This window comes from Pseudomyrmex gracilis, unplaced genomic scaffold (genome assembly GCF_002006095.1).
Source record: "Pseudomyrmex gracilis isolate BER0280 unplaced genomic scaffold, ASM200609v1 scaffold_88, whole genome shotgun sequence".
NCBI lineage: Eukaryota > Metazoa > Arthropoda > Insecta > Hymenoptera > Formicidae > Pseudomyrmex > Pseudomyrmex gracilis.
Window position 1 is genome coordinate 25,022 of NW_018020672.1, and position 27,825 is coordinate 52,846.

The 27,825-nt window shown below is 47.4% G+C and overlaps 1 protein-coding gene across 4 annotated transcripts in view; it reads right to left on the reverse strand.

Annotated features, from left to right (window-relative positions):
- LOC109855397 (putative transcription factor SOX-15) overlaps positions 1–25,903 on the reverse strand; it is a 30,716-nt gene extending 4,813 nt beyond the window's left edge. For 2 of the 4 annotated variants that reach the window (XM_020429620.1, XM_020429618.1), the window contains exons 1-4: positions 25,816–25,903; positions 20,760–21,264; positions 12,455–12,638; positions 11,529–11,802 (exon numbers count right to left, since the gene is read on the reverse strand). In XM_020429620.1, the coding sequence (XP_020285209.1) occupies positions 11,529–11,802; positions 12,455–12,638; positions 20,760–20,938 (637 nt within the window). In that variant the 5' untranslated portion in view covers positions 20,939–21,264; positions 25,816–25,903. Of the gene's footprint in view, positions 1–11,528; positions 11,803–12,454; positions 12,639–15,633; positions 15,841–20,759; positions 21,265–21,362; positions 21,408–25,815 lie in introns of those variants that run through there. The other 2 variants (XM_020429619.1, XM_020429621.1) reach the window with 2 other exon arrangements.
- Between the last annotated feature and the right edge of the window lie 1,922 nt (positions 25,904–27,825).

The window sequence follows — 27,825 nt, forward strand, 5'->3', positions numbered from 1 at the left end:
TCGACAAACATAATGGGAAAACAATTTTTAACGAAAAGTAAACCTTAAACATCTACTAGCCAAAGACGAATTTGTTAAATGCGTCTTTGAATCGTTCGAGAAGAGACGTCGCGTCGGCGCGCGAAGTTGCACCGCACGCGCGCTTTATTGCAACGGCTCTTCTCTTAAAAAAAAAATAAAAAATCGAAATTCTCCTCTTGTACGTAAATACTCGATAAATTACCACTTCTCGACAATAATGGGACAAGCCCCCGGTGGTACATCTCGGTGTATCCCGAAACCCGATAAAATCGCTCGGTCAGTCGATCCCTTTTGGTTAACGACGCGTTTAATTCGGCGAGCGCAAAAGAAGAGGAGAGGGGAACGAGAGCAGCCCCTATCTCTCGTCGCCCCGATACGTTCGCGCAAAACGAGCAGAGAAATACTCTTTTCTCTCGTCGCGCATATACACAAGTGTGTATATATACATGTATATGTACATATTATACATATATGTATATATATATATATATCTGTACACACATATGTACATATACACGTACGTGTATTACAGGTGGGCTTGGTCGGCGGCGGCGGCGGCGGGTCTGACGACCAAGCCTGGAATCTGCCTCAGTTGCGTTCAATATGCCAACATGGTAGGCCGGAATATCATTAAGCGAGGCATAAGGGTTAATACGAACGTAAGATGTTCGCGACAAGAAGGAAAAAATTGAGCGCGAGGCGGATGTACATACATATGGCGCGCGCTGGCGCACATTATGTACGTACACGCACGGCCACGCCGATGTATATACGTGTGTATATACATATGTGCGTATATACATACGTGCGTGTATATACATGTATGTACGCGCGCGGTCCTGTATAGGTACATAGGCGCATGGGGGCGTAGATATGGGTGCGCCCGTGCCTTCAGCCAGCCACAAGGCACGAACCATTATTTCATATTTCATTTTGTATATTTCAACTCCGAAGAGAAAAGAGAGAGAGAGAGAGAGAGAGAGAGAGAGAGAGAGACGCGCCCTGACCTATGGGGACTCCGAAAGAGAGAGAGGAGAAGCGGGAAAACAAGAGAAAAACGTATTACGCATCTTCTTTCTCTCTCTCTCTCTCTTTCTCTCTCTCAGCGGGGATCATTGTCGAAATCACACCTCGCGGCATGGTCTCTCTTCCGCTTTGCGTCTCTCAACAATGAACAATCGCGGGAGCGTTTTCGTATTCTCGAAATGCCGCAACGGATTTGGGACGAGGAAAATGAGAAGAAAGGAAGAGACAAGAAAGAATCGCTCTTTTTGTCGTCTGACAATGTTTTTTCTTGTCCGGATGACTTTTGTCTGTTGCTTTTTTCATCTACATCTTTCGTATACCCGCCGACTCGCTCTCTTCTTTTGCGCGAGGAAAAGGTCGGGAGAGAAAAGCAGTCGAGAGAGGACCGCAGTGGCTCTCGAACGAGGTTTTCGGCTAACAATAAGTAAACTTAATTTAATATTCCTGGGCGCGCGCGCGCGTGCTCAAAAGAGCTGTGCGCGAGAGCGCGAGCGGTGAGTTATCCGGCGGTGATTCATCATCACACCCGCGCACAACCGCGTCCCACCGTGATGTCCTCGTTAAGTATTCTAATGGTTGGCGTGTACCTCTAATTTACCGCGCTTAGGCCGAGGTCTCGTCGGACGACTTCATTAATTTCGATGTTTCGAGCAAAAGCCGCGGGCCCGGCGGATTAGGAGCGTCGTCATCGCGGAGAAGGACCGCATTTCATTTCCTCTCGTCTTTTGCAGAACTGTACTTACTGGTACAACCGAATAATAAAAGCACCGTTCAACAATAATTTTAATTTTTCAAGTAAATATTATTATTATTTTTAGCACAAACGGTAATAAATTTCTATAAGAGAATCCTCGTTGAGCTTCGTTCACATCGACGCGTGCGATTGAGCAAATCCTCGAATAAACAGCTTGACGCTGACACTCTCTCTCTCTCTCTCGACTCGGAAAAATACGAATATAGAAACGATTATTGGAAAGGATATTTTTTTCCTTTCGATCGCATCTTTCACTCGCGGCGGAATGCGAAGCGGAGTGTCGCTTTGGACGTGAATATTTTGTAAGAGCCATCCGACGCTTCTCTCTCTCTATCTCTCTCGCGATTTCAATCGATTCTCGCGAAATCGCGCGCGCGTTTGCGGGATCTAAGACACGAATCTAAGAAACCATAAATAATTAGCGTCGCGACAAATTACGAGGCCTGTAAGATTGTTTCGCGCGCTTCGCCGAAGTCGCGCGCGCGCGCGCGCGTGTCAAAAGGTCCTAATCGCCGGTGTCCCCGTCGCGCATTTCTCATCTCGTCGACTCTCGTCGTCGCGTCTCTCTCCCCCTCCCCCCCCAACCGTTGACATTTTCCAGAAAGCTCGTTCGTTCTACCGCCTAATTAACGATTCCGCGGTGATTTACGCACGCGCCCGTCGGTAATTCACCCGGCGATCGGCGATTAAACCTTTTCGTCGTTCTTCTCTCTCGCTCGCTCGCGCACATCGAAGGCGCCCAGACACCTCGGGAATTTCGTTATGGTCGCGGGTGCGCGGGCGGCGATCGCCTGAACAGACACACTCGGCGCGAATTGGCACGTGACATTTTCAGAATCGAGCGAGAAACTCTCGGCGCGGCATTTAGAGAATAGCATATAAAACCCGTGTTGCTCCGTCACCGGAGTTAGTTAGCGCGCTCGTAACCATCCCTGTTTTTCTCGACTTTAATTATCGCGAATACCCGATAAATTCTATATAGACGCGAGCGCGGATTGAAATATTTCTCGCGGCGATTCGCCTCGCCGCCCCGCGAGCCAGTCGTCGTAAACTATACAGCATCGCAAGCTAGGCTCGTAAATCTATCGGCTTGTAACGTTTCTTCTCGATGGTGATTCGAGAATCTCGAGCAGTTGGGTAACCACCAATTGACACCGCTCTTTCGACAACGAGACAGATCGACGACAAAACACACATAATCGTTTTGCGATATCGGCGTGATATCGATTTCGAATTGAATAAAAAATGCGATACATTTTTAGACGCACGCAGAACACGCGTCGATAAGGTATACGAGCAAATGGTCTACGGAGCGACGAGAAGGCGAAGAGACGAAGAGAGGAGGAAGACGGGGAGGCACAACGGGGCCGGGGCCCACATCGGGGACCGCATCGCGCACCCCGCCCAACCTGGGGGTCGCCCACTGTCACCATTAATAATACGTCTCCCGTCCCGTGATGTATCTCATCTCCTTCGGCGTTGTGTGCGCGCCGCGTCGGTGTCGCGCGCACACGTTCACCTGCGCACTACAAACGCAACATTGATGCACACGACGACGTGCGATCTGGGAGGGGTCCGCGCGCATAAAAGACGAGTTTTCGAGCGTTCTGCCAAATTTGGCGGAAGTTAAAAGGACGACCTTATAAATGAAAAAAACAGAGAACAATTGCGTCGAGATTTTTTACAAATCACGAATCAAGTTTAATCTCACGTTTAATAAAATTTGTGACGTGTCGTACTACAATAAAGAGAGAGAGCGCCTCGAAAGAGAGGAGGAAAAAAATCGAAACACATTTTGTTATATTGTCGCGTGGCGACTCTCTAACGATGACATCCACTTTGACAGGACAAAGACATCAGGTAGGCAACCAACTGCCATTCAGACTCGCTCGCACACGTCGTGAGCGTACGAACGACTCGACGGCAACGGCCACGTGGACGACGCGTCTCGCCTCCTCGTGTTCCGCGAACGATCTCGGTGAATGAACGTACCCTTTGTGTGCGATACATATTTTCTTTGCTGCGCGAATTTTACAAAATTTCCCGAGTAGCTATTGCTCTCTCTCGGAATCAATTCCACTCGGAATGTGACTTCTATTTTGTTTTTTCGTTTTCTTTTCTTTTTAAAAGATAGAAAAGATAGAAAAAAAGACACAAGTCGAAATCTATTCCGATCGGAATAGATTTCGAAGATTTACATGATAGCTACCGCGATCAGTGTAGATCATATTGAAGATCTCGGTAGAAACTCAACTCGACAAAAAAAAGATAAAGTTCAATAACTCGAAGAAAAAGATCGCAACGCGCGCGTGTCTTTTAATTCGAAGCTCGAAAAAGAAACAATCGGTCATTGCCTCTACAATTCACGGAAGAAGAAGGATAGACACGTCCGGATTCTCGGATTCCTCGGCGAGGAATGAGTCGGAAAAAAGTCGCGCCTTTCGTTCGTCACGAAATCGCGCGAAGGAAATCGTTTCCACGCTGCCAGCGGCGGAAAAGACATAGTGACACGCTCGCGCTTGTTCCCCGTCGAGAGAGTTACGTTGCCGTGTTTGTGGTACAACGCGCGGATGGACACGCGTCGTACCACTCGCCGTAAACTTCACAGCCGAACTTCGCGAAAGTCGACGCGGATTGATTGACAGTCGGTGCGAGAAATCTTGACGGACGATTCGCGCGCACATAGAAAGTCTCTCGCGTGTACGTAAATCTCAATTCTTTGCGGGTTTTTTGATTTGAAAATAGAAAATTTCTTCTTCATCTTCGCGATGAAGAAAAACGAAGATCGAAAATCACATCGTCATGCATATATATATAATATAACCCTCGTCGTGATTCGTCACACCATTTGTAAATCGCCCCACGTGTATCGATTCGCGGTGTCGTACATAAATTATCATATCACTCCATCTGTCGTTTTTCTGATCCGACCCGTATAGGCGTGGTGCAGACGATCCACTCCGGAGGAGAGGGACAAAAGTCGGAGGCCTCTTCGTCGATGAATCGCCGGTCCGTGCGCTCGAGGGCTTCCTCCTCCTCTTCCTCCTCCTCCTCTTCTATCCGATCCGCGATCCCGCGCTACGTCCATCCCCCACGTGTATTTTCATAAATATAATAATTTATTTCTATCTGTTCGCGGCGGCGCGCACGCGCGATGGATGGATGTTGCAATCTCTCGACTCGTCTTCGTCGGTCCTCGTCGTCTTCGTCGTCGTCGTCGTCATTCTCGTCGGAGGATAGGTGGGTCGATCGTGTAAGCGTCGCCGTCGTCGGAAGGTAAGGGTGCGGCCAGACTCCGCTCTCGACTCCACCTCATTACCCGGCATTCTATGCAGAGACCGCGCTTATGGCTTATTATTGCTTTAGCTTAGCCAACCCGTCGGTTCCTTCGTCCTTCTTCCACGGATGAATACGTATATATAATATATATAGATATATATGTATGTATATATATATATGTATATACGCGCGTGGTTGTGTATATACGAATATAGCATACGCACAATGTGCACGCGCGAAATACAGAGTGATGCACGCGTAAAGCGCGGCTGTTTGGACATAGCCGTAATCAGTAATTTAATTTCAGAAGACGGTGGCGAAAGTTTTCGAGGTGAGAGATTTTGTCCTCATTTATTTGCTTCGCGTTCACATTAATGGATTGTACTTCGTGCGTCTCACAGATGTGCAACAGGAACACATCTGTGTCTCGTGTATTTATTTATAAACATATTTACAAACATACACACACACACACACACACACAGTTGTTTACACACACGCGCACATACCGATCTACGTATTCAACGTATAAGACGATGATGCCATTATACGTCCGTCCGTTTCATTTGAGATGATCCCCTCGCGCGCGCAGGGCTCATTTTATATGTATGTGCAATTATTGGTCCCGATCTTGTCTCGCGGTTCGTTATGTTGCTTCGCCTACTACTAGCGGGGACCGCGACGAGAGTCTCTTTCCTCTTCTTGCCCCGCCTCTTCGCATCGTCCTCTGTGCGTAATGCCGAGAGACTTTGTCGGTGTACGATCGGAAAGACGAACACGCGCGCGCGACCGAGAGCGTGCATAAAGAGTTTTGCTCCGAGTGATTTAACCAGATGCAAAACTCGGCTCGTCGACCGGGGGTCAAGACGCGCGCGGTATCCTTCGGTAAAAAAAAAAAAAAAAATTACCGAGAGCGATCACGTGTGTAACTCGAAATAACTCTCGTGACTTTTACGACGTAAACGTGAACGGGAGAGACAGAGAGAGAAAAAGCGGAGGCGATTAGGCGCTCTCTCTCTCTCTCTCTCTCTCTCTCTTTCTCTCTCTCTCTCTCTCGTCGATGCGCTAATCCGATTTGCCGCGATTAAGTCGATCGGCGAACAACTCTACTACCACTCGATGATTGCCAGATTGATGATGATGGTAGCGGTTTAAATGCGCCAGATCGAAACGAGCGTACTTAATGCACGGCGCGCGCGCTTTCTCTCTCTCGTGTGTGCGCGCGGACGGTATAAAGAAACAAATGAGTTTCGTGATCGTACGAGAGGCCGATCTTGTCTCGGATTAATCGAGCAACGCCGTAGAAAACGAACAAGTTTCTCTCGTAGGTCGAATCCGAAGCATAGGAGAGAGAAAGAGAGAGAGAGAGAGAGAGACAGAGAAAGAAGGGGAACGAGAGAAGATGGCATAACGAGGGTAAACAAGTTTAATTGAAGGCACATAGATTACCTTCATTATCAAATCGAATCGAAAAAGCCATCGGTGTATATACGCGGTCTTATCGTGATTCCGAGACGTAAACGACGAGAAATGAAATTGCGAACGATTTCGACGGCGATTCACGACCGGTGCGAAATTAAAGCGCGCGCGTATCGAGGAAAAGATTGTAAAGAAGATAGAAGTATTTCGGGGTGACACATCGATTATCGATTATCAATACTCTATAAATCGCTGCAAACTACAGAGAGCGAACTTGTTCACATAATTGATATTATTTGCGATATTTATTAAGTAGTATTTATTAAGTTTTTGAAACAACAGTTTAATTAACACATTCGAAAACGGCGAAGAACTCTCTCATTATGCTTTTGTTTCATTTACGGGATATGTTTAATGAAAACATATCTTAGTTTTCAGAGTATATTTTATTATATATTTTACACCGCCTGGAGTTGACTTGACGTGACTGTTGACTCCGATCGCACCGATCTATTTTTCATTACGGCGAATCCGTGCGCGCGAATCGGGGGACCTATATATTCACCGTTCGCATTTATTAGCCGCGCACGGAGCAGGATGTAGGTTGCCGTTTAGATCGGCCGACCTCTTTTCCCTTATGAATATTTTTACGAAAACGCAATTTGCAGAGTGGGCAGAGCCGATTCCAGTCTCAGAAGTTCATCCACCGTGCAGTCGAGGTGCTATTGTTCGAGAACCGCCCGACGGAGACGAGAGGAGAAGCGGAACGGAGAGAGGCGAAGGAGGAGAAGAGGTAGGGGGAAGAGGATGGTATCGCGGGAAGGTGATATACGTACATAGGAGCTAAGAAAAGTGGGCCTTTCCCTCGGAGTTCAGACCGTTCTTTACGCACTTCTAACCGCGCACGTATATTAATTTCAATCGGCTGCCAATCTTCACCGATCTATTCCACCTCGCGGCTACACAATCGGGAAAGGTCACCGTAGCTTAGTACGGCTTATTACGTTTATTATATCCTAATCCTCGTTATTTATTATCGAACGATGGCGGACGCCCGCGTCTCTTAGACACTTTTACATCCCGAGGGAGTTCGCGATAATCATTGGCGCGCCGCATATATTGCAATAAATATAATAAAATCGAATTTCCTCTTTATAAAAAAAAACAAAAAAAACAAAAAAAAATCTAATCGTTGGAATGCATCTTATCTTCGAAATATTATCGAACGGTTCACATCGAAAAAACTCGCCAACGGAAAGAAACAACGCGTGAGGTGGCTAGTAACTACACCCGCAATAACTTTCGATCGGGCGTAGCACACCGGCGTCCCTTAAATCGACCAACGAGGTCGACGTTATCGGGCTCTTCCGCACCGGGCACCATTATAGTGAGATACTGTATACACGCCGATCCGTCGTTTAAGGGTCGCGAATCGGCCGCGTACGGAAGGCAGCCGGATACTTTATGAGAGGAGAACGTGTTCGTTTCTCTCTCTCCGAAGAAAGAACGTACGGGATGTATTCGATCCCGGAATCGTCTCCCAATCACACGATAGTTTTCGATAAACGTAGAAAATTGATATTATGTACAACACATCCTTCATGAATTTTTTATCATTTTGATTCTTTTTCACTGGTCGCACTAGTTCGGAGTTTCTCTATTCCTTTTATTTTGAGTGAAAAAGAACAAACCAATTCTCTTCATCTAGACAAGCAAGAAATAAAATTTTGTTAAAAATGTACAAATACAAAACCTAAGAAATTAAATCCGGACTACTTCGCCACCTTGTACCAACGATTCCTTTGAAGTGCTCGCGTCAAAAGACTAGACTCTTCGCATAAAATTTGTTGGTCGGAAAACGCGGCTTTCTCAGGCCGCTTTTCTAGCGTATTTTTTCAGCATTCTTCGCGATCGAAGACACATCCCGCATGTACGTACCGTGCGTATGTACACACATACCTCCCGCGGGAGAAAAAGGGGGAAATAATCAGAGGCACTAAACCACGATACCGCGTTGGCAGTTAGAGGCCTGTATCTCCGCTGTCGCCGGTGGTACAACATACGCCCGGTATTATTTGCGGGCTGCCACATTTGTCGTAGGTGGTCCCCTGCGACACGGCGCAGTGGCGTCGCGCGCGACGCACCGTATAAATGACGTCGCGCGAGCGTACACACACACACACATGCATCGCGTGTGCGTCTCACAAAGAACCATCCGACAAGACAATACAATGCATGTAACCTCCGCGCCGAATCGAGGACCGTCGGGGACGGTCGGAGCTTCGTTAATTAATAACGGAATTAACGACGCGGGAGCGACAAGAGACAGACGCGACGATTCGAGCGAACGCATTAATTTCTAAATGTCTGACAGACGGGATCCCTAAAGACGGCGAGGGAAAGAAGAGACTATAACGGTTGAGAAGAGCGATTAATAAAGATGCGCGGACACGCGTGTCACCGGATATAAGGTGCCTACACGAACTCCATTGGCATATACACACGTTGTGTTACTTGGCCTGCTCACACATGGACAACAGAAAACGGCAACAACAATAACGACGACGACGACGACGACGACGATTCCCAAACTCGTGTGTGCACGCGTATATGCGCGTATGTTTGTATGATGTACGTTGATGTTTGTATCCGCCGCGTGTATGAGCGCGTGTGCGTTCGCCGACGCAAAACACGCTCGCTCGCTCGCACGCGCGCGTCTCTGTACACACGCGTGTGTCCGCGCGGATGGTCGAGCTAACGGACGTGCATACGGACATACAGACGGACGGACGGACGGACGGACGGATGGACGGATCGACACACAGCACGCGCATGAATATGTAGGATGTCTGGAAAGAAAAAAGAAGACGAGGGGAAAGTGGGGGCGGCGAAAGACCCGGCGTGCATAGTAATCGGAGCCGCGTCATGCCAATAACATCGCGCCGATCGCTTAATGTTCGATCGATAAACCCGACGGAGTTTTCCTTACTCCGCGCCGCGCGATAAGTGGCGCGAGGAAGAGAAAGAGAGAGAGAGAGAGAGAGAGAGAGAGATGTATATATCAAGGGAGAGGAAGGGATTGATGATTTACGAGTTTGATCGTTGGTGTGAGACGACGCACGTATACAAGAGTAGGACAGAGCGAGTGAGAGAGCAGAGAAAAGATGTAGAAAAAAAAAAAGACGTGTTAGAGGGAAGAGCGGGAGAAGGTGAGAGAAAGAGAGAGAGATGCAGGAGAGCACGTGTGCACGCACGTAGCACACGCGCGAGCGTAAACACGCACAACACACGGAGCGCGTTGAAAACGCTGGTAGAAGGTATAAGGTAAAAGTAGGTGGGCAACACACGAAGAAGTTTACAATTTTCTGCACGACGGCTCCACTCGCGATCGTTCAAATGCCAATAACGTTGCGGATGCCAATTGCCGATAATTCAAGGTGTAGTGCCTGCCCACGATAACGCTCCTCGTGCGTGCGTGCGTGCGTGCGTGCGTGCGTGCGTGCATGCGCGCGCGCGAGCGCACCGCTGACAGATCGTTAGGTGTCCGGATGATGGGTTCTCGGTTTTAACGTTGGGGAAGAGACACGCCAAACGCGACGAGGGAGGCGAAGGAAAAGGAAAACCGCAAAACCGCCCGTCGCCGCTCTGAAAACGCGTTTTACTTTCCGTGAAATCGACGGTTTGCGCACACGCGTAGTACATATGTACAAATGCGCAATGCGCACTACCGCAGTTGATATATAGGCAAGCTCGCGTCGTCTTCCGGGGGATCGTTGTGTTGTGTTCGAGAATCGCCGACGATAATGCAGCGATCAGAACCAGATTGACAAGGGGAACTCGACCGAGCGCGCGATAAGGAAACGATTTCCTTATCTCGATCACGCACAGGTGATTGCCGATACGACTGAGACACGCCGCGAGTTACATTCGCGAAGGTACTCTCGTGGAAACTTATACTCGGCTACCTGCGGCTTTCGACGAGTGAAGTTTCCGATAACGGAAAACGTTGGTGCTTCTCACTCGCGGTTGTTCCACTCACAAAATATATACACGATATATATAAATAATTGACCCGGAAACTGACTCCGAGAACTTAATTTGTTTAAAAGTCAGACGCAAAGTTCATACGAAAACTATTTTGTATGCGTTTGCGCGACAGCTGGTTAAACGAGTCGCGGCTATTTTTTTTTCTCGTACGTAATCCACGAGCGAACTCTCACCTTTCTCCTCGTCCCGTCGAACATCCACACACACACACACACATACACACACCTGGATTCTGATGTGTAATTAAATTAATTTCATTCGCCCGAGATGCAATTACAATTTAATGATAACGCGCGCGAGAAAGATTTTTCCTGCTTTCTTATTCCCAGCCGAGTCGGCGGAAAAGCCACTTTTCCGCGAGAAACCAACATTGTTTCCACTCGTACACGTATTTTTTAAAAAGAGACGAGAGATCGCGCGCAATCTCGCGTCCTGATCTCTTGCGCGCCGCGCCCCGGAGAATAGAAATCTTCTTTTCGCATATTTATTCAGTCCAACAGTTTCCCGATAATTGAGATGTTGAATTTGCGTTTTATATTACAAATATACACAATATGATTTATAAATAAATCATTTAATCCGTTCATTCACGGAATATTGAATACGTATTACAATTTGATTAAAAGTGTTGGTTTCCAGCGAGTCATGAGAATTTATTCATCACCGCGATGAAAATGCGTGTTATTCTTCAACGATTGTTAAATATACAATTTGTTCTTCTTTAATTCATTCACAGATTGCGTGTTGTCTGTGGAAGATTTCTAGGCCAATTAATAAATAAGAAGAAAGGTCTCTTGTTGCAAAATATTATTCTCATACGCGCGCGCGTGTCTCGTCTCCGCGACTTCGCACTCTTTGCCGTTTAGAAAATTAACTTATTGTTAGACGACGTTTCGAACACTTACAAAAGCTCTCTCTCTCTCTCTCTCTCTCCACGTCGAAGCCTCACAAGGAGGAGAAATATCTCGCGCGCATCACTCACCGAGCATCTTGCTGAGATCGGCATTGTGAAGATCGGGATTCTCGTCGGCCAATTTCTTGCGCTCGACCTTTGCCCAGACCATGAACGCGTTCATCGGTCGACGTATTCGTTGCTCCTTGATGCTTCTCTGAATGGTGCCGCCGCCGGAATGGCACATCTTCACTCCCGCGGGAATCGACGAGATGCCCTGCTGATATTCCAACGACGGGCCAGAAGCCAGCCAGGGCATGTCCTCCAGTCGTTGTTGCGCAGGACCGCTCAGCATGTTCGGTATCTGCTTTCAAGAAACACATTGTTTCGTAAAATCCACCGGGAAACCTGGGGCTTAGTATTACAATGCGCATTCGATGCGTTCCATGTGTGCGAGGAAAGTGGTTTGTTTTTTTTTTGTTTTTCCCATGGGAAATTTCGTGCAAATCCTAAGAGAGAAGTAAGCGCATAACTCGAGAAATACAAGGACGAGAGAAGCGTCGATTGAGATATTAAGGATATTTTATTGCGCTCGATGTGCCGAACAATAGATAGTTATTTTAGTTCGATAACGTCACGGGAGGGGAGACGGGGACGGGGTGGCGAATACGTGCAACGACTAACGACAAGACGAAACGCGAGATTAATGAGTCGATCGCGTTCCCGCGCGCGGCACGTGGCGATCTTGCTATCGGTACCTCCGCCATTGTTTCACTCGACTTTACTTTCGTGCATTCGTCTCCGTACAAATAGACCGCGTGAGCGCGCGCGCGCGCGCGCGGCCTATATGTACCGACTCGTCGTGAACAACTGCGGAGAACGTAGGTGTGTTTACAACGGTCAAGGCGCGGACAAACTGCACGCTCGTCAAACTGAAACGCGAGAATCTATTCAAGCATCTATTCGAGAACAAACAGGCAGTTTTTCCGCAAAGGAAATCGAAACCGGATGCGTACCGAAATGATTTGGGTGTCGATGGGCATCGAGTTGTCGTTGCCGTCAATCCCGGAATCGATGTCGTAGGCCCTCGACGTGGGAGTCGCATAAAGCGAAGAATGGAGCGCCAGAAGTCCGGAAGAGCCGCCGTAACTGCTCACCGGTGGTGGTGTCACCTCACCCCTGTCATAATTATCCAGCATCCTGCAAAAATAAAAAAAAACTTCCATGTTCCTCTGCATTCAAAAAAATATCATGTGTTCCTGTACATTTTTGTTATTTTTATTGATGCGATACCGATGACTATAATATATATTTTTGTATTGAAAAAGACTCAAGTAGAGTCGAAACGTATATATTCTATTATACTAAATTATCATTGCAATATATTGTTTGTTTTTAACTTTTACTAAATAAATAATTTCCTATAGTTCTCAAAAATTGGATTTTATTATTATTTATTGTTTATATTGCGAGCGAGTTTTTACATATTTTAAAAAGTAAAATCTAAATTACCATTATTTAGAATATTCTTATTTGTTGCGCAACAATTGCGAATGACGTTTCGACAAATTTTGATTCTCTTTACTGGATTAAATGAAACAAACATATTCTCTTCTAGGATCCTCTCAGGTTCGAATTTATATAAATAAGAGAAACAATTTGTGTTATAAAATATATTCAGTTTAATTAATTAAATATAAAAACTTATATACGCGATGATTGTCGATACTCTGTATTGGAGCACGTAATAATCTTTTCAGGCGTCTTTTCTCTCATCTCGGCAAATGCGGACCTTCTGTTTGCTTTTCAATATCATATTTTTAATCGTTAGTTATTATTTTGTTGTTTGAATTTGTCAATATAGCAAGGACGGAAAATATTTATCTTACTTGTTAGAACGGATACACAGATAAATAATCTCATGTTGTAAGAGTTCTCAACCATTAAACACAACATTCGAGAATGATTTAATAAAAATACATACAAGGTCATTTTGATTCTTACATTTTTTACAAACTAATTTCGCCGAGAACGTGCGAGAGATCGCCTTTGGCTCGATGAAAAAGCGCAGTTAATAAACTCGCACGCAGTCGATTCTCCGAGAAGGGCGATAAGCAGCGACCGAGTTGCAAGGGAGTTGTCGCGGGATTGATTCGAACGACGCGGCGTTCAATTTCCGACGGGACGATAGCGCAAGGCATACCGATCGATGATCGCGGAGAGCGGCGTGAGAGATCGATTCCGTATCACACACGGGGTGCGCGATAGTAATTGACTTCGGGGCGTTTCTCTCTTTCTCTCTCTTTCTCTCTCTGTCTCCGGTGCGAGTGAAATCCCGAGTGGGTCGTTTCTCGGTGCCGATGCGCGGCGCAGCCGATTGATCTGTCAACCGTTCCGTTAGGAAAAGAGTTGATCGACATGAATGAACCATTCAAGGCCACTTAATGGAATTCCCACGATTGTCCTTAAGGCATTATGCGACCGGGTATAATAGTACGAACAGCTGTCTGTGCGCACGCGCACGAAAGCCTATTTTGTATATATACACACACACACGCGCGCATACACACGTGTGACTCTTCTTCCGCAAACGATTACACACACGTGGAGGTCCTAAAGTAAAACGCCGCGACATATGTAATGCACACGTTTTTTAAGTACGTAGAGCATTTCGCGAATGTATATGTAGCTATATATATTATACATATATATATATATATATACATATACGTGCGCGCGAGTGTTCCATATAATAGCCATTGTTTCATTCGGTTTGCGAGGAGATGCCGCGACGGGAACAAAAAAAAAAAACCATACCGCGCGGCATTTCTCATTCAATAAACCTACTCGCGTCTAGCGCGCGTTTCTTTTGTCACCTTTTACATATATCCACCACAGCCCGAGAAACTAGTCCGAGAGTTACGTGTTGCACGTACGTCCCGTCGCGTGGCCGATGTGAAACCGCAGCGTCTTTCCGCGTTTCACGTTGAAATCCGATACTTTATTCGAAAGTTGGAAATACAATGTGTGTACACGGAACATTAGAATTGTTAACGAAGTATCATAAAACGTCTATGTGCTTGCGGTGTTGTTGTTTTTGTTTCTTTTGATTTTTTTTTTTTTTTTGGTTTGAGAACACACGTTCTCCTTCGCGCGCGACTCGCGCTCGCGTCGACGGAGAAAGAACGCGTTCTCCATCGCTGGCCTCGCGAAGGTTATGCTTCCCGACGTCCTCTCCCTCCCGATAAAAAAAAAAAAAAACCCCGTATACCGAAACTCACGGCGATACCAAATACGATACGAAATTAAAAGCCATTAAACCCGCGGCCAGGATTCCCCGGCTTTCGCCCGCGTCGATGCAGCTGCGCCACCCACGCGTATGATAGATACGCCACTGCCTTCAGCATTGTTTCTTTAATGATTCATGTGGGGTGATTGCACCGCGAGAGCGTATATAGGAGAGGAAGCGGTCTCCAACCGCGAATGCAATGAGCGCCCGCGTCGTTTTGAAAATATTAATTCGCCAGGAGTCATCGTCGGACGCTGATGCATCGGCGAATGTTGCGCGCTTAATGCCGCGTTCTTTGTCAGGCTTTGTCGCGCGACGACAAATTTCGCATTTGTACGTGGTCTGCGTGGCAAACCGCGAAAGCGCGCGATCCCGTCGATCCATATCGTTCGCAACAAAATATGGGCGAGCACCAAGGATTCACGCTATTACACAGTCTAGTTAGTGCAATTTCCGCGTATATATTATATTATATACGCGTTCCACACATCGGCGCGCGTAACATATAATATATCGTTGCATATATATCCTACAATTATCGTTCGTGTAACGCGCACTATCCGTAGCGAAGTGCGAAGCTTGTAACCGTTTACTCGAACGAACGCGCAATCTTCCTCCCCAATCTATCAAACGTCCTCGATCTCCGATCTGTAAAAACATACACAAAAGTCGAGAGCTTTTCCTCATACACGTGCGGGCTTCCCTTCGTATAAACAAAGAAACCCGAATATTAATAACAAACAATAGGAATATTCAAAGAGAATCGTATAACGTGACGTTCCGCAAAGCGTGTCAAGGAAAAGCGACAGTTATCCTTCCACACGCGCCGTCTCACCATATTACAAATAGCTCAAGCTGCGAATAAGCAGCAGACCAGCAACCACACACACCGCTATATGTACGCACGTCAGACTCGGCCGAGCGGGGAGACAAAGAACAACAACCGCGGGGCGATCCTCTAAATCGGCATGTCCGTTGAGCCTCATGAATCTCCTCCGGGGGAGCTCCTCTTCTTCGAGAAGAAGGGAAAGGAGAGGCCCGGTGTGTGCGTCTCCTTCGGCACGGTTCGGCACACACAGCAACACAGGCCTGAGCAACCGGGGCACCGCGCGGCATCACAGTCAAGTCGTTCTCCTCGTCAAACGACACACTTGTTTCCCCGAGTAAATTATTCCTTCCCTCTCCTTCCTCGCCTTTTTTTACCGCAGGAGAGCCCGAGGAGATCGAAAACAAGAGAAAAAAAATCGGAGAAAGCCTCTCGCGCGCGCGCGCGAGAGAGAGAGAGATAAAGAGAGAATGAGAGAAACGCGCTGACGTAGACGACGACAACGACGACGCATTTTATTCAAATAATCGCGCCGATGCGAACACACCCTTTTTGCATTGCTCGACGACGCGACGCGGTACAGTCGCATAAAGGCGGCGAAATAACACACGCGCACAATCGCGTGTTTACGTACGCGCAACGTCTCGTCGTCCGTCGTCGTCCTCGTCGTCGTCGTCGTCCTCGTCGTCGTCGTCGTCCTCGTCGTCGTCGTCGTCGTCGTCGCGTATATACGCAAACGTGGGTGGAATCGATCTGTATTCGCGTCGATGCGCGATATGCGCGCGTGGAGCCAATCACGCGCCACGTACGCGAATAAATCACACCGAGAGGTGTGTTCGAAAGCCAACGCGCGCTTATAACACCCGCGATATTAATAATGATATGAAACAATAATAATAATCGCGAATTTTTGCTTTACATGTAACGTGAGACACAGTTCCGCGGTTCCGTTTACGGTCCGATATTTTCTCACACGTAAATTATATATACCGGACAGATCAATATTTTAACAATAATAATTTATATAAAGACACATAACTTGTTTGAGAAACACGCTCGTGACCGCGTATGTATGGCGTGAACATATCGATCGCTTAACTTTTTATCGCAAGAAATTGCGCACGACGAAAGTTTTTGACGTCATTGACGAGGATCGCCAGCGCGATCGAGGAGACGGTAATTTTATAAGCTCCTGATTAAACTTTTAAATCGAATGCCCAATGCGGTTCGGTTGATAAGCGGAAGTGACGACCCCAGCCGCTCACCTCTGCACTACTAACGCTCCGGCGCGTTTCAGATTTGTGAACGAAGAAAGCGCATCCCCGAAACCTTTACGGGTTGTTTAAGACTGCGGAACGGACGCCGCAAAAGTCGGTGCCCGCGTCCGTCTGTCGTCCGTCAGTGTATCTCTCTTTTTCTGTGTGTATGTGTGTGTGTGTGTGTGTAGGTATATCCCGTCTCTCGTATACATACATACCTTCTCTGACCTCAGAGAGCACAAACGGCGGGGCCTCCCATTACGTACGACTTCCTGCGACCGAGTAAGGAAGAATCGAAGATTTCTACACGCGCTCTCCTCGGAAAGAGAGGTGCCGCCGCCGCCGCCGCCGCCGCGATACGACCGGAGATATGTAACGTCGAGCGACGAAAATTCCCAGGCTAAACCTCGAAGGAGGATAAAACGGCCGCTTCATCGCACGAATATATACGTGTGCGGCGTTAATTGCGGAACTGTGTCGAGGCAAACATAACGGGGCACGATTCTCTCGCATCTCCCGCAAAAAAATTCCGTGCGCGCGCGCGGACACGTACGTTTCTTTTCTTTGATTTTCAACGCAGTAAAAATGCGCAAAACAAAAATTTACATCATCAGTAAGCAAAAAAAAAAATAAATAAATTACGACTTGTCGATGACAATTTAAAGCAAAATTGTCATTCGGATAATTCATGTGTCTCTCGATGAAATGACAGAAGTAATGTTTCCGCCGACATCGAAGACATTTAATTGTCTCAATTCTTTAATCCACATGACCATTGTTTTCATCGATGCAAATTTACGTGGCCGCAAATTAGTTCCGATTCACCGATAGAGCCGACTATAGTACGCCATTGTAACGTTTAACGCGCCGCGGATTTATGATCGTTCTAAAATCGCGACGAAGAAATACACCGCGCGAGCGTAATTCGCGCGCGTTCTTATATTGTACAGATACATACGCGTACGTGTATCATGTGTGTGACACGCTCGCGAATCAAAAATCAAAGGTTCGATTCGGCGTCACATAAGTGACTTACGAGTGTCGTTGAAGTTCATTTTATATTGCCGCAATTTCCGTTAAGTTTACGATGTAAATATGATTAAATTATTCCGTAATGTTTTCCTTTGTCCTCGCTGCGAAGCAACAACGGCGAGCGTTTAGAACCGAAGCGCGATAAAAAAAATTGCTTCGTACGTGGAAGAAAAACCGCTGTTTCGGGACAAACTTTTGGACAAAAACGAGACGGAATGAGTCTGATCGGTCTTATGTTTTTGCGTATCGTGAACGTCGCGCAGAGAGATATCTCGGCCGATATAATTACGATATATAGCAGTTAATCCGTAATTACCTGCCGGTCGGTGCTTAATCGTCAAGTCATCGATCTGAGTCACCGCAAATGCAGAAATCGCGAGGTTGTCAATGCGACGACGTACACACCACGCGAGAGGTCACACCAGGCGCGACGTCATCATCGCGCTCGCACGACAACGACGACTCTTCAACTTTTAACATTTTCCGTGATACAAAAAAAAAAAAGATCTGAAAATCCCTCTTGAAATTTGCGCGGAAAGTCCAACGCCTTCGGCGTTACAAGTCAGCAACGACTTTCGAAGAGGGCACTTTAACTATTTCTAGCCGGGAATACCAAGAAAAACCGAGGTGGTGTCGGTGGCGTGGTATAGCGTGTCGTTCGAGGAATTATTGACGTTTCGTCGATATAATCGATGTTTGCAAATTGAGCTTGCTCCGCGGCATCGAGTGAACGATGACACACAATCGCGTCGGGATATTAATTCTTATCACACGCCGCGAGAGAACGATAGTTTTCGATTCGTGACATGAGTTCCGTTTCCATCCTCAAATTAAAATGCGCGCGGCGTGGGATTTATATTCGAAACGAGCGTGACTGATGGTTTTAATTAACAGCTGATTGTTCTGATGTTTCATCTCGTTGATGAAGAAGAAACGCGCGCTGTAGACGAAGCTCGGACGGATTTTAAACTCGATATTTCTAAAACATTGCGGGACGAAAGAGCATGCATTAATGCGTCCCGCGGAGAAACCAGATTTCAGATCGCTCTCGCGAGTCGATTGGAAATTTTTATCCAGCCTCGTAAAAACACGAGAATCAATCTGCAAGCAAGCACGTATCGGTGCAGTACTTATTACAGAATTGCATGTCGCGACGTTTAAAAACGAACTCGCGAAGATTCTTGAATATGGAGTTTGCACAGAAGCCGCGGTTGTTATAGGAAAACGCGGAAAGAAAATTGGTTTAAGAAAATTATCATTCAAAAAATCCATAAAATATTGCAAAATATATTTGTGATTAAAGATTTCGATAAATCAAAGCTTATCTATAAATTCATTGTAAGTTGAGGAAAACATTTTCCGAGTTTTTTGCTCAAGTTTTGCGTAAAATCCCTTGGAATATCTAAGATATCTCGCGTGCATGCATTACACGTATGAAATACGTAACGTGACATGGTCCGCGATCCGTGCGACGGCTAAGAGCAGCGGATGGAACCGGACGGAACCATTTTTAATGGGGCTGATTTTTGTCGTCAGGAAGCACCGCGGTCGAAAAATCTCTACCGTCGTTGCGACGTACTTTTTCACGCAGATTTCTTGACACGTTTCTCTCTCTTTTCAATCACATAAATAAATTTAAAAAGTATCACATTCAAATTAAATTAACATTAAGATTAAATTAAAAATTAAAAATTTATTATAAAAACATTTTTTAACGCACACATAGAACATTTAACGACCTAGATTTTTGTCTTTTTTTCAAACTCGTGACGTGTCTTTGTCTTTCATCAAATCTCGACGATTTTACAAACACACGGCGAGCTTTGTTTGAATGTCAAACATGAAAATTTCGCAGCATCCCGCAATATATCGCCGCAAGAAGAAAGCAACAAGCAAATAAGACTGCGGGCAAACGAGATAAAAAATAGCTGAAATTATACGATACGTTAGAAACGCACGCCGCGTATATGCAGTGCGCATGCTATTTTCCCAACCTCCTCCTTAACAGTCCCAAAGGGTCCGTCCGAAGGAAGATGGAATAGGTGAAAGAGAGAAAGAGAGAGAGAGACAGAGAGGGAAAGGGAATCACTTTTATCTTCTTTGCCTTTCGCAGTGTACGACGTAATGATAGTGAAACATTGAATCTCGAGCGTAAACTGCAATTTAATGGATTTCCAACACACACCGAGATCCTCACGAGGACACAAAGGGGTGAGACGAAGAGAACGAGAGAAAGAGAAGTAAGAGAAAATTTTAGAAAGGAGGGAAACACGACGCGCGCGCGCTCGATCCCCGAGCGAGGGGGTTGAGAGAGAAACGCATCTCCATCGCCTCGAATGTATCGCGCCCTCTTCTTCGTCCCGAGAGAGGGACTCGCGCGGATCTGCGATAGCGATTGGCGATTATGTTAACCAAACACGCGCGGTACACGCCCCTGCAATTTGCCCGGGGATCATCTTCCCCTAATCGCCGCGCTAATAACAGGATTACCGGGACCTGACCGCGCGGTCGTATACTTATCCCTAATTCGCCGTATCGTTATTAATATATACAATACAATTGAGAACGGGGCTCCGGGGACCCGGGGCCTCGGCGATAAGCTCGCGATATACGGGGCCCGGCCACGCGCGCACCCCCTCCTCCGAAAATGCGGGCTCGCCGATCCTCTCTCTCTCTCTCTTTTTCTCTCGCTTTCTCTCTTTTATTAACGTTTACCCGCTGTGACGAATCTTACGAAAGAGGCCTGGAACCGCGAGAAAGCGAAAGATTTGACGATGACGTGTGCTCGCCCCCGAAACACACACGTCTCGCGTCAAATTGGTTGCGAGCTGCGGGTTCATGAAATAAATATGAGAGAGAGAGAGAGAAAGAGAGAGAGAAAAAAAAGAAAAATGCACACAGAATAATGATCTTACGTGTAGTGAGAATAAGATGAGTTGGCTTGATCGATGTGCGTGGCGGTTGACAAGCCCTGCGCGATGGCAGCGGCCGAGAGATCCCTAGCTGGCGAGGAATTCTGCGCCGCCGCTGTCGCCGGTATAGCGTGATGATAGCGCTGGCACATTTCGGCCAAGTTCCACCCATGGGCATCCATATATTAGCACTGCTTCGCTTTTCTTTGGCGTACCATCCATTTCACACGCGTTGATGCACTACTCGCTCTCCCTCTCACCCCTCGCTCCTTTTCCCTCTTTGCTTATCCCTCTCCGATTGTTTTGCTCTTACTCCTCGCAGGAAATTCACTCGCACACCCGCGTGATACAACGAGGGATGAACGCGTAAGAACGACACTCACACGCGACGACGACGACGACGAAATGCGAAATGCGCATCGTCGTCCTGTCGGACGGCGCGCAGTCCGAGCGCGAAATCCGCGCGATCTCCTCCGGCGGTGTCTCCGTTCGAGTGCACGCGCGTCGCCTGTTAATCAGAAAAATCAGCACATTTACTTGACTGTTTAATGATGCGTATATACGTATTTAGACGGCGCGTGTTGTTAAAAAAAAAAAAAAAGACACCTTGCGACCTGCATGTCTGATGACTTGTTATGAATTTAAAGTGGATTCTCGAGGTGAATCGTCGTTCGCCGAGCGGAAACGAAATAAAAAATAAATATTAAAGATTATCGATAAGAAGAAAAAACACAACGGAAACTTGTTTGGTCACTGTGCGAAATAATTCGACTCGAAAAATACTAATAATTGAAATGCAATGTTAATTTGTAAATTGCTAAATTAATCTTCGTCGGACTGTTTTCAAAATCGCGCTGTCGAGTATCCTAGTGTAACGGAACAAAGTAAATCTCTTGTTACGTAACTCCTCTCTCGATCTAAATGCGCGGTAAAAAATTAATGAAAGTGTCCATTTAATTTTCCCTTGATCAGAGCAAACGAGTCGAGTGAGGAGAGCTCGCGTAATCGAAGGGCTCGAAAAGTCGCGTTGGATAACGATCGGCATCTGGATCGCGAACAGATACCGATCGCAGGCTTCCCATTCCTCGCCAATCGGCGATTGAGCGTTAATAACCGTCGTGTTAAAGGTATATCTATGAAATGACTGTAATCACTCGGGCGTGAGTTACTCGCCGCGCACGAAAATGATCATCGAATCGCAATTTGTTCGCTCGTGATCGAGAAAATGAGTGACAAGAATTTGATCGCGCGGGTCAGACACATTCGACGGATGCGTCTGAGTGCGTACGTGTACGTGTACGTGTACGTGTAACGTTAATATATTTAAATTAATTAATATCGTTGATATTTAGTTAAAAAAAAAAAAACAAGAGAAATATAATAATAACAAATATACTATCAAAATATTCTAATATGCGTAAAACCAAAACACAAACTCAACGTATAATCTCTACAAAGTGTCATTTAAGTTTGCGTCTTTTACTTTTCTATTTAAAACTGTTTGGAGCCAAGAATTTATATACGTAGCACTCAATAAACGTATAATATTTCACGTTAGCGAAATCGCGCTAACGCGGTCCTATTACGCGAAGGTCTCTTTTATCGCCGATAACCGACTCGAACGTACGACAACGAACGAACGAGAGTACCATACGTGCTCTCTATCGAGGGGAATTCGCGCCGGCGTAACTTGTGTAAATATCCCAACGTTAACTGAATCTCCGGCGCGGAACGGACCCGTCCCGTCGTCTAATTTACCGTTGATAAATTCGACTCGCGACACACACACGTCGGTCGGTCGCCGTCGAGAACCAACGTGAGGGGGAGAAACGTATATAGTTTTAATTTCCAGACGGGATTAATCGTCGACTACTGGGTTGAGACACAACGTCGTATATTCAAGCCGTTTAAGCGATCGGGACGTTAATCACGACCCGGTAAACCGGCGCGATATCGTAGCAAAGCGACCAATCGCCAGTAAATTACCGCCGAGTTATCCGGGGCTTGGGCGCGCGCGAAACGGTAAAAAAAAACCCGCCGCGTTTCTCGCTTCGCGGAGGCTCTCGCTCGCAATTAAAGCGCGGAACGTTAACGTTATAGGAGAAACGTCTTAACACCGAAACTTATTTGAAACCCGATATACTCCGCGAGCTCATTACGTTCGCGTACCGCGCTCGATTATCCGGCAACCGATAAACGTAATCGGAGAACTTTCCACAGAGCGTTTCTCTCTCTTACCTTCGGATCGAGATTAAAGATCCGCGAATCTTATCGCCGTTAATTAGAGATACGAAACGCGCGCGTGTCAGCTGTAACTTCGCGCGCGAACGATTCGACGCGATAAATACGAGGCAAAGAAATGAGACTTTCATTGGAGCGCGAACGAATATACTCCAGTCGTTCGCGGAGAGCGAGAGAAACACCGCGATAAAACACACCGCAGCAGGTTGAACGGCACAATGTGCGCGCGCGGTGTGTGCGTTATTCGCCGACGGAGATCTATAAGCGCGCATATGCGCGCGACGAAATCATAAAGTCGCGTGTATACGCACGCGAAAGCGCGTCGCTATAAGGTCTCAATCCGCGCTTACGTACAGATGCATACACACACACACATACACATGCGAGAAGACGCATAACGCAATAATAATAATAATCATCATAATGCCAGATCGATACGAGACGCGTATTGATGTTCGTTCGTTCGCTGTCGCGCCGAGGATGCCGATGTGTCGATGCCATGAAAAGCCAAGAGGAATGCGCGCGCGTTGGCGCGCGCAACGACAACGAAATGGCGAGAGGCGCTTGAAAAAAAATCGCTAAATTATTAGTTTCTACGCCGCTTGTTTTCGTCCGCCGCGACGTGTTCGCGTCGCTTCTTCTTGTGTTCTTTTATCCCCTCGCGTTGTCTCTCCCGTGATACGCATCTCCGTATTGCGTTAGTACGTACGTACGTACGTACTTACTCTAACGGGGAAGGCGCGCACAACGCGCGCGCGTAAACACGACGGACGTGCGCCTCGTAATGAGCGCGCGATTACCCGCGCGCGCGACGCACTTAAGGATATATCTCTCGATAAATCGGCGAGGTATAAATCAATATTACGGCATACTTTCTAATGTAATCGCGTCGGTCTTTTTCTGCGGCGATCGCCCCGGCCGTTTTGCGCGTGATCCGAAGAGGCGGCGAAGATAGCGCTGAAAGAACGATGATTACCGGTCCGTACAGACGAAATCGCGCAAACGTCGCGTTTTGCGTGGCGCAACGATCCGACTCGTCGCAACGAGAGGTTGATCTGGTCTCCGGACTTGTCAATTCTGATTTATATCTCCGCGGCGTGGGTCTTCGCTGTGGGTGTATTTATTATCGTAAAACGATGAAATGTCTGAAAATTGATACCGCGAATTACGACGAACGCGCAATTTATCGGCGTTGTAATTGGACCGAAAAAATTGTCGAACGAATATTTTGACGGACAAACTTTGCAGAGTGTGTTATTTTAAAAGTAAACGAACACACGCTCCGTTAATCTGCATATAGACAATTATAAAGGTTAAGTAAAAACTAGAGAAATTTGTTCGGACAAAAATTTTGTCACCGTTGTCGAAGTAACAAATCTATCCGAAGATCTTTTCTTTTCAACGGCGATCTTTCGGCTCGTGTAATAACAACTCGCAACTTTTATAGATGCGAGTTGGGACGTAATTGTCGAATTCCTGCATGTGTCAGACATGTACCGGACTATTATTAGTCGCATAATTGAGAAATAGCGTGACGCGCGCCGCGTCTTCCACGCATATAAATATATGTTTTCTCGATCTCGCGATTTGCTTTCACGTTTAGATACGCGACACGAGGTAAAACGATATCCGCGCATCGATCGCGATTCCATAGAGAGTTTTTCAGAAGTCATTGGCATATATAATCACACGAGAACGATTCTGCTTCGTCAGCGAATCGACGTGAGCGCGCGCGATCTCACCGAGACGCGAGCCCCAATCGCAGTAATTAATCGTTCTATTCTTCCTAATGCCGGATTATCTTTCTCGCGTCATTATTTCGTAAAATCAAAATTGAATAAAATCCCGTTACCGCGTGTCGCTTCTTCTCGATAAATTGCGAACGACGCGCGAAAATCGATTTCAACGGAGATCAGAGATTTATATTTTCGATTTATTATTTCTCTCTTCTTTTTGTCTCACGACGTCGATCGTCGTGTATTCCGATGTTTTTTCCAGTCGAATCGATCCGGCCGACACCGCGGATTATCTCTCCCGCGAGCGATGGAAAAGGCACGCGAATACGCAAGACGGCGCACACGCGGTCTAAACCGAACGTTAACGAAGGTTTCACCATCGATTTTTTTTTTTTTTTTTCAGAAAATCGACTCTCTGCTCGCTTCTCTATGCTCGTCTCTCTTTCTCGCTCTTGTAACCCTTCTTTCGCCATCTGCTTGATCGTTTTTCTCTCTTTCTCTCTTGTTTACGCCCACGCGCGCGCGGCCAACCACGGAACCGGCCGGCGGGTAAGAGAGAGTGTATTTCTCGCTTATTATCCTTTCCTTCGATTTTCTACCGAAGGGAAAAGAATACGCCGAGGAAGGTGCCGTCTACGTATATTATACGCGTACGCGCATATATATATATGTATATATGTGTTTGTGTGTGTGTGTGTGTGTGTGTATGCACGAGTGCGCACACATTTGCGTCGGCAAGTATCGTCGGCGGTATCCGTGACGTGTGACTCACCCGCACACGCGGTCCGATGTACACGCCGGAGATTTACAGCTCATTACCGATTTCATACCCCGGCGTCACGATCGATCCGAGCCGAGCCGGGACGAGACGAGACAAGCCGAGCCGATACGCGCGCGGGCGGTGTCGAGCGGAGTCCAAGCGGAGTCGTATCGCGTGCCATACCGATACGTGACACCGCCGCGCCGCTTGCACGACGACGACGACGACGACGACGGACGCTTGCGCGATTGTGTTTCGCTCCGTGGAAAACGCGCGCGCTATACGCGCCGCCAAATGACTTTTTTCTCTCTTCTCCGTTTACCTTTCGGTCCTTTCCTCCTACGGGCTGTCGCAGCGTGAGAATTCCTGAACGAGCCGTCGGCTCGAAACACCGGAAACACGAATCGAACGTTTATTACGCGTGCGCGTACGCGTGGGCGCGCGTTCGACCGCGCGGCGCGACTTTTTCAACGATGATCACTAAAAAATAAAGATCGGAGGAGTCACTTGTTAGGCGCGAATTTATTATCGGCGCTCTTACATCACGGGAAAACACTTGAGGAAAACGTTCGTCGCGCGCGTATAATAAAGATTACAGATTAGAATGACACGGCGCGATTGCTATCATCGACACATCAGAATCGGGAGCGTGTGTAACATCCGCGATGATGCTCGCGTGCGTGAATCCGTCACGCGGTAAGCGCGGCCCACAGAAATGTCAAGCGATGCTGAGGACGTTGTTGGGCCTCGCAGCAGCAGCAGCAGCAGCGACGGCGGCAGAAACGGCAGCGGCGACCGTCGCTCGCGTGGGAGTGTGACATAATACCGCGTTCCGTTCCTGCGCAGCTTGGCCGCTCAAGAAAATCCTCCAGATTATTCGCACTCACACTGTGACGATCTCTTCTCTTCCTCTTCTTCGTTCTCCCAGTCTCTTCTAATCCTCGGCGTGTCGCTTCGATTGTTTTCCCAAATACTCCTTTTCTAATATATATATATATATATATGTATATATATATATATAACTCCGAGATCCCGTTCTCTTCGATCGCCGATCTCACTGCTCACCGATCACGTCGATCTCGGTCTTGATCGCGTCTCCGATCTACTGTATTATATCTCTTTCAACATATCGCGCGCGCGCGCGATATAATTCCGTATGTCACGTGTGTCCGCCTCTCTCACGCTACTCCCGAGAGCCCGTGTGTGTTTATTTACGCGCACGCGGATTTATCGGAGCAGAGCGGAGCCGCGTGCGTGCGTGCGTGCGTACACAAGAGTGTCTCTCGGACGCGCGCGACAGCCAGGCCGGCCCGCCTCTCGTCGTCGTCTGTCTATGTCTCCGCTTGAGTGCCTTCCTCCTGGTGCGCGCGTTCCCGTACTGCACGACTCGCGTCGAGCGCAGACTGAAGTCGAACGCGCGCGCTGCGCTCCACCGAGGTGAGCGGAGGTGACTTGCTACTCGGGCCGCGCCGGGGCCCCGACGAACCACCACGAGCATTGACGGCCAGTGGCGGCGGCGATGTTGCGGCCGGTCGAGCGCACAAGAAGGAAACAGACGATTGTATACGTAATGTGTGTGTGTATGTCTGTGGCTCTGTGAATATGTGTACGCACGAACACTTGGATACACTTTGTATATGCATGAGTGGAGCCGCGCGTGTGCGTCCGGGTGAACACGGGTGTACCTGGCGGGAGAAGGTGCCCCGTGCGAGCGCGCGAATGTGCCCCCCTCGAGGCGAGAGCGCAGCTTCGCGGATCCGCCCGTGCATAGGCGCGCATCCTCTCTATGCGCCATCGCGCGCCGAGCCAAGAGTCCGCGCGCGCGCGCGCTCGCTCGCACGCACGCACGCACGCACGCACGGAAAATGGATGAAAGTTCCGTGGAAAGAAAAAAATAGGAGAGACGCGGAGGCGGATTTGTGGGCGCGGTGCCCCTGATGGTTGGGATTTTAAAAGATGTATTGTTTTAGTGAGGTATTGGGAGGAAATTCACACACGCGTCGCGCGTTCGAGAATTGACGGACGTATCTGGCCGAGAGATCGAGAGGTGTGAAATAGCGGATCGCGAGCGAGTGTTTCAGCGCGATCGCTTTCTATACGTATATGTCAATATAATACACTTCTAATTAATTATATATCTTGCAAATTGAACATCTCTTTCTCTCTCTCGAGTCGAATTCGTTCCGAAGGCGATTTGATCCGCCTCCGGTTGAAACGCGCTAACACACACATATAGTTACGCGGCGTTTCGACAGTCAATCCTATGTGGAATTGAAAGTAAATCCGCAAATGTCATTGAGGGAATATGAGATATTATTATAAGACACACGGC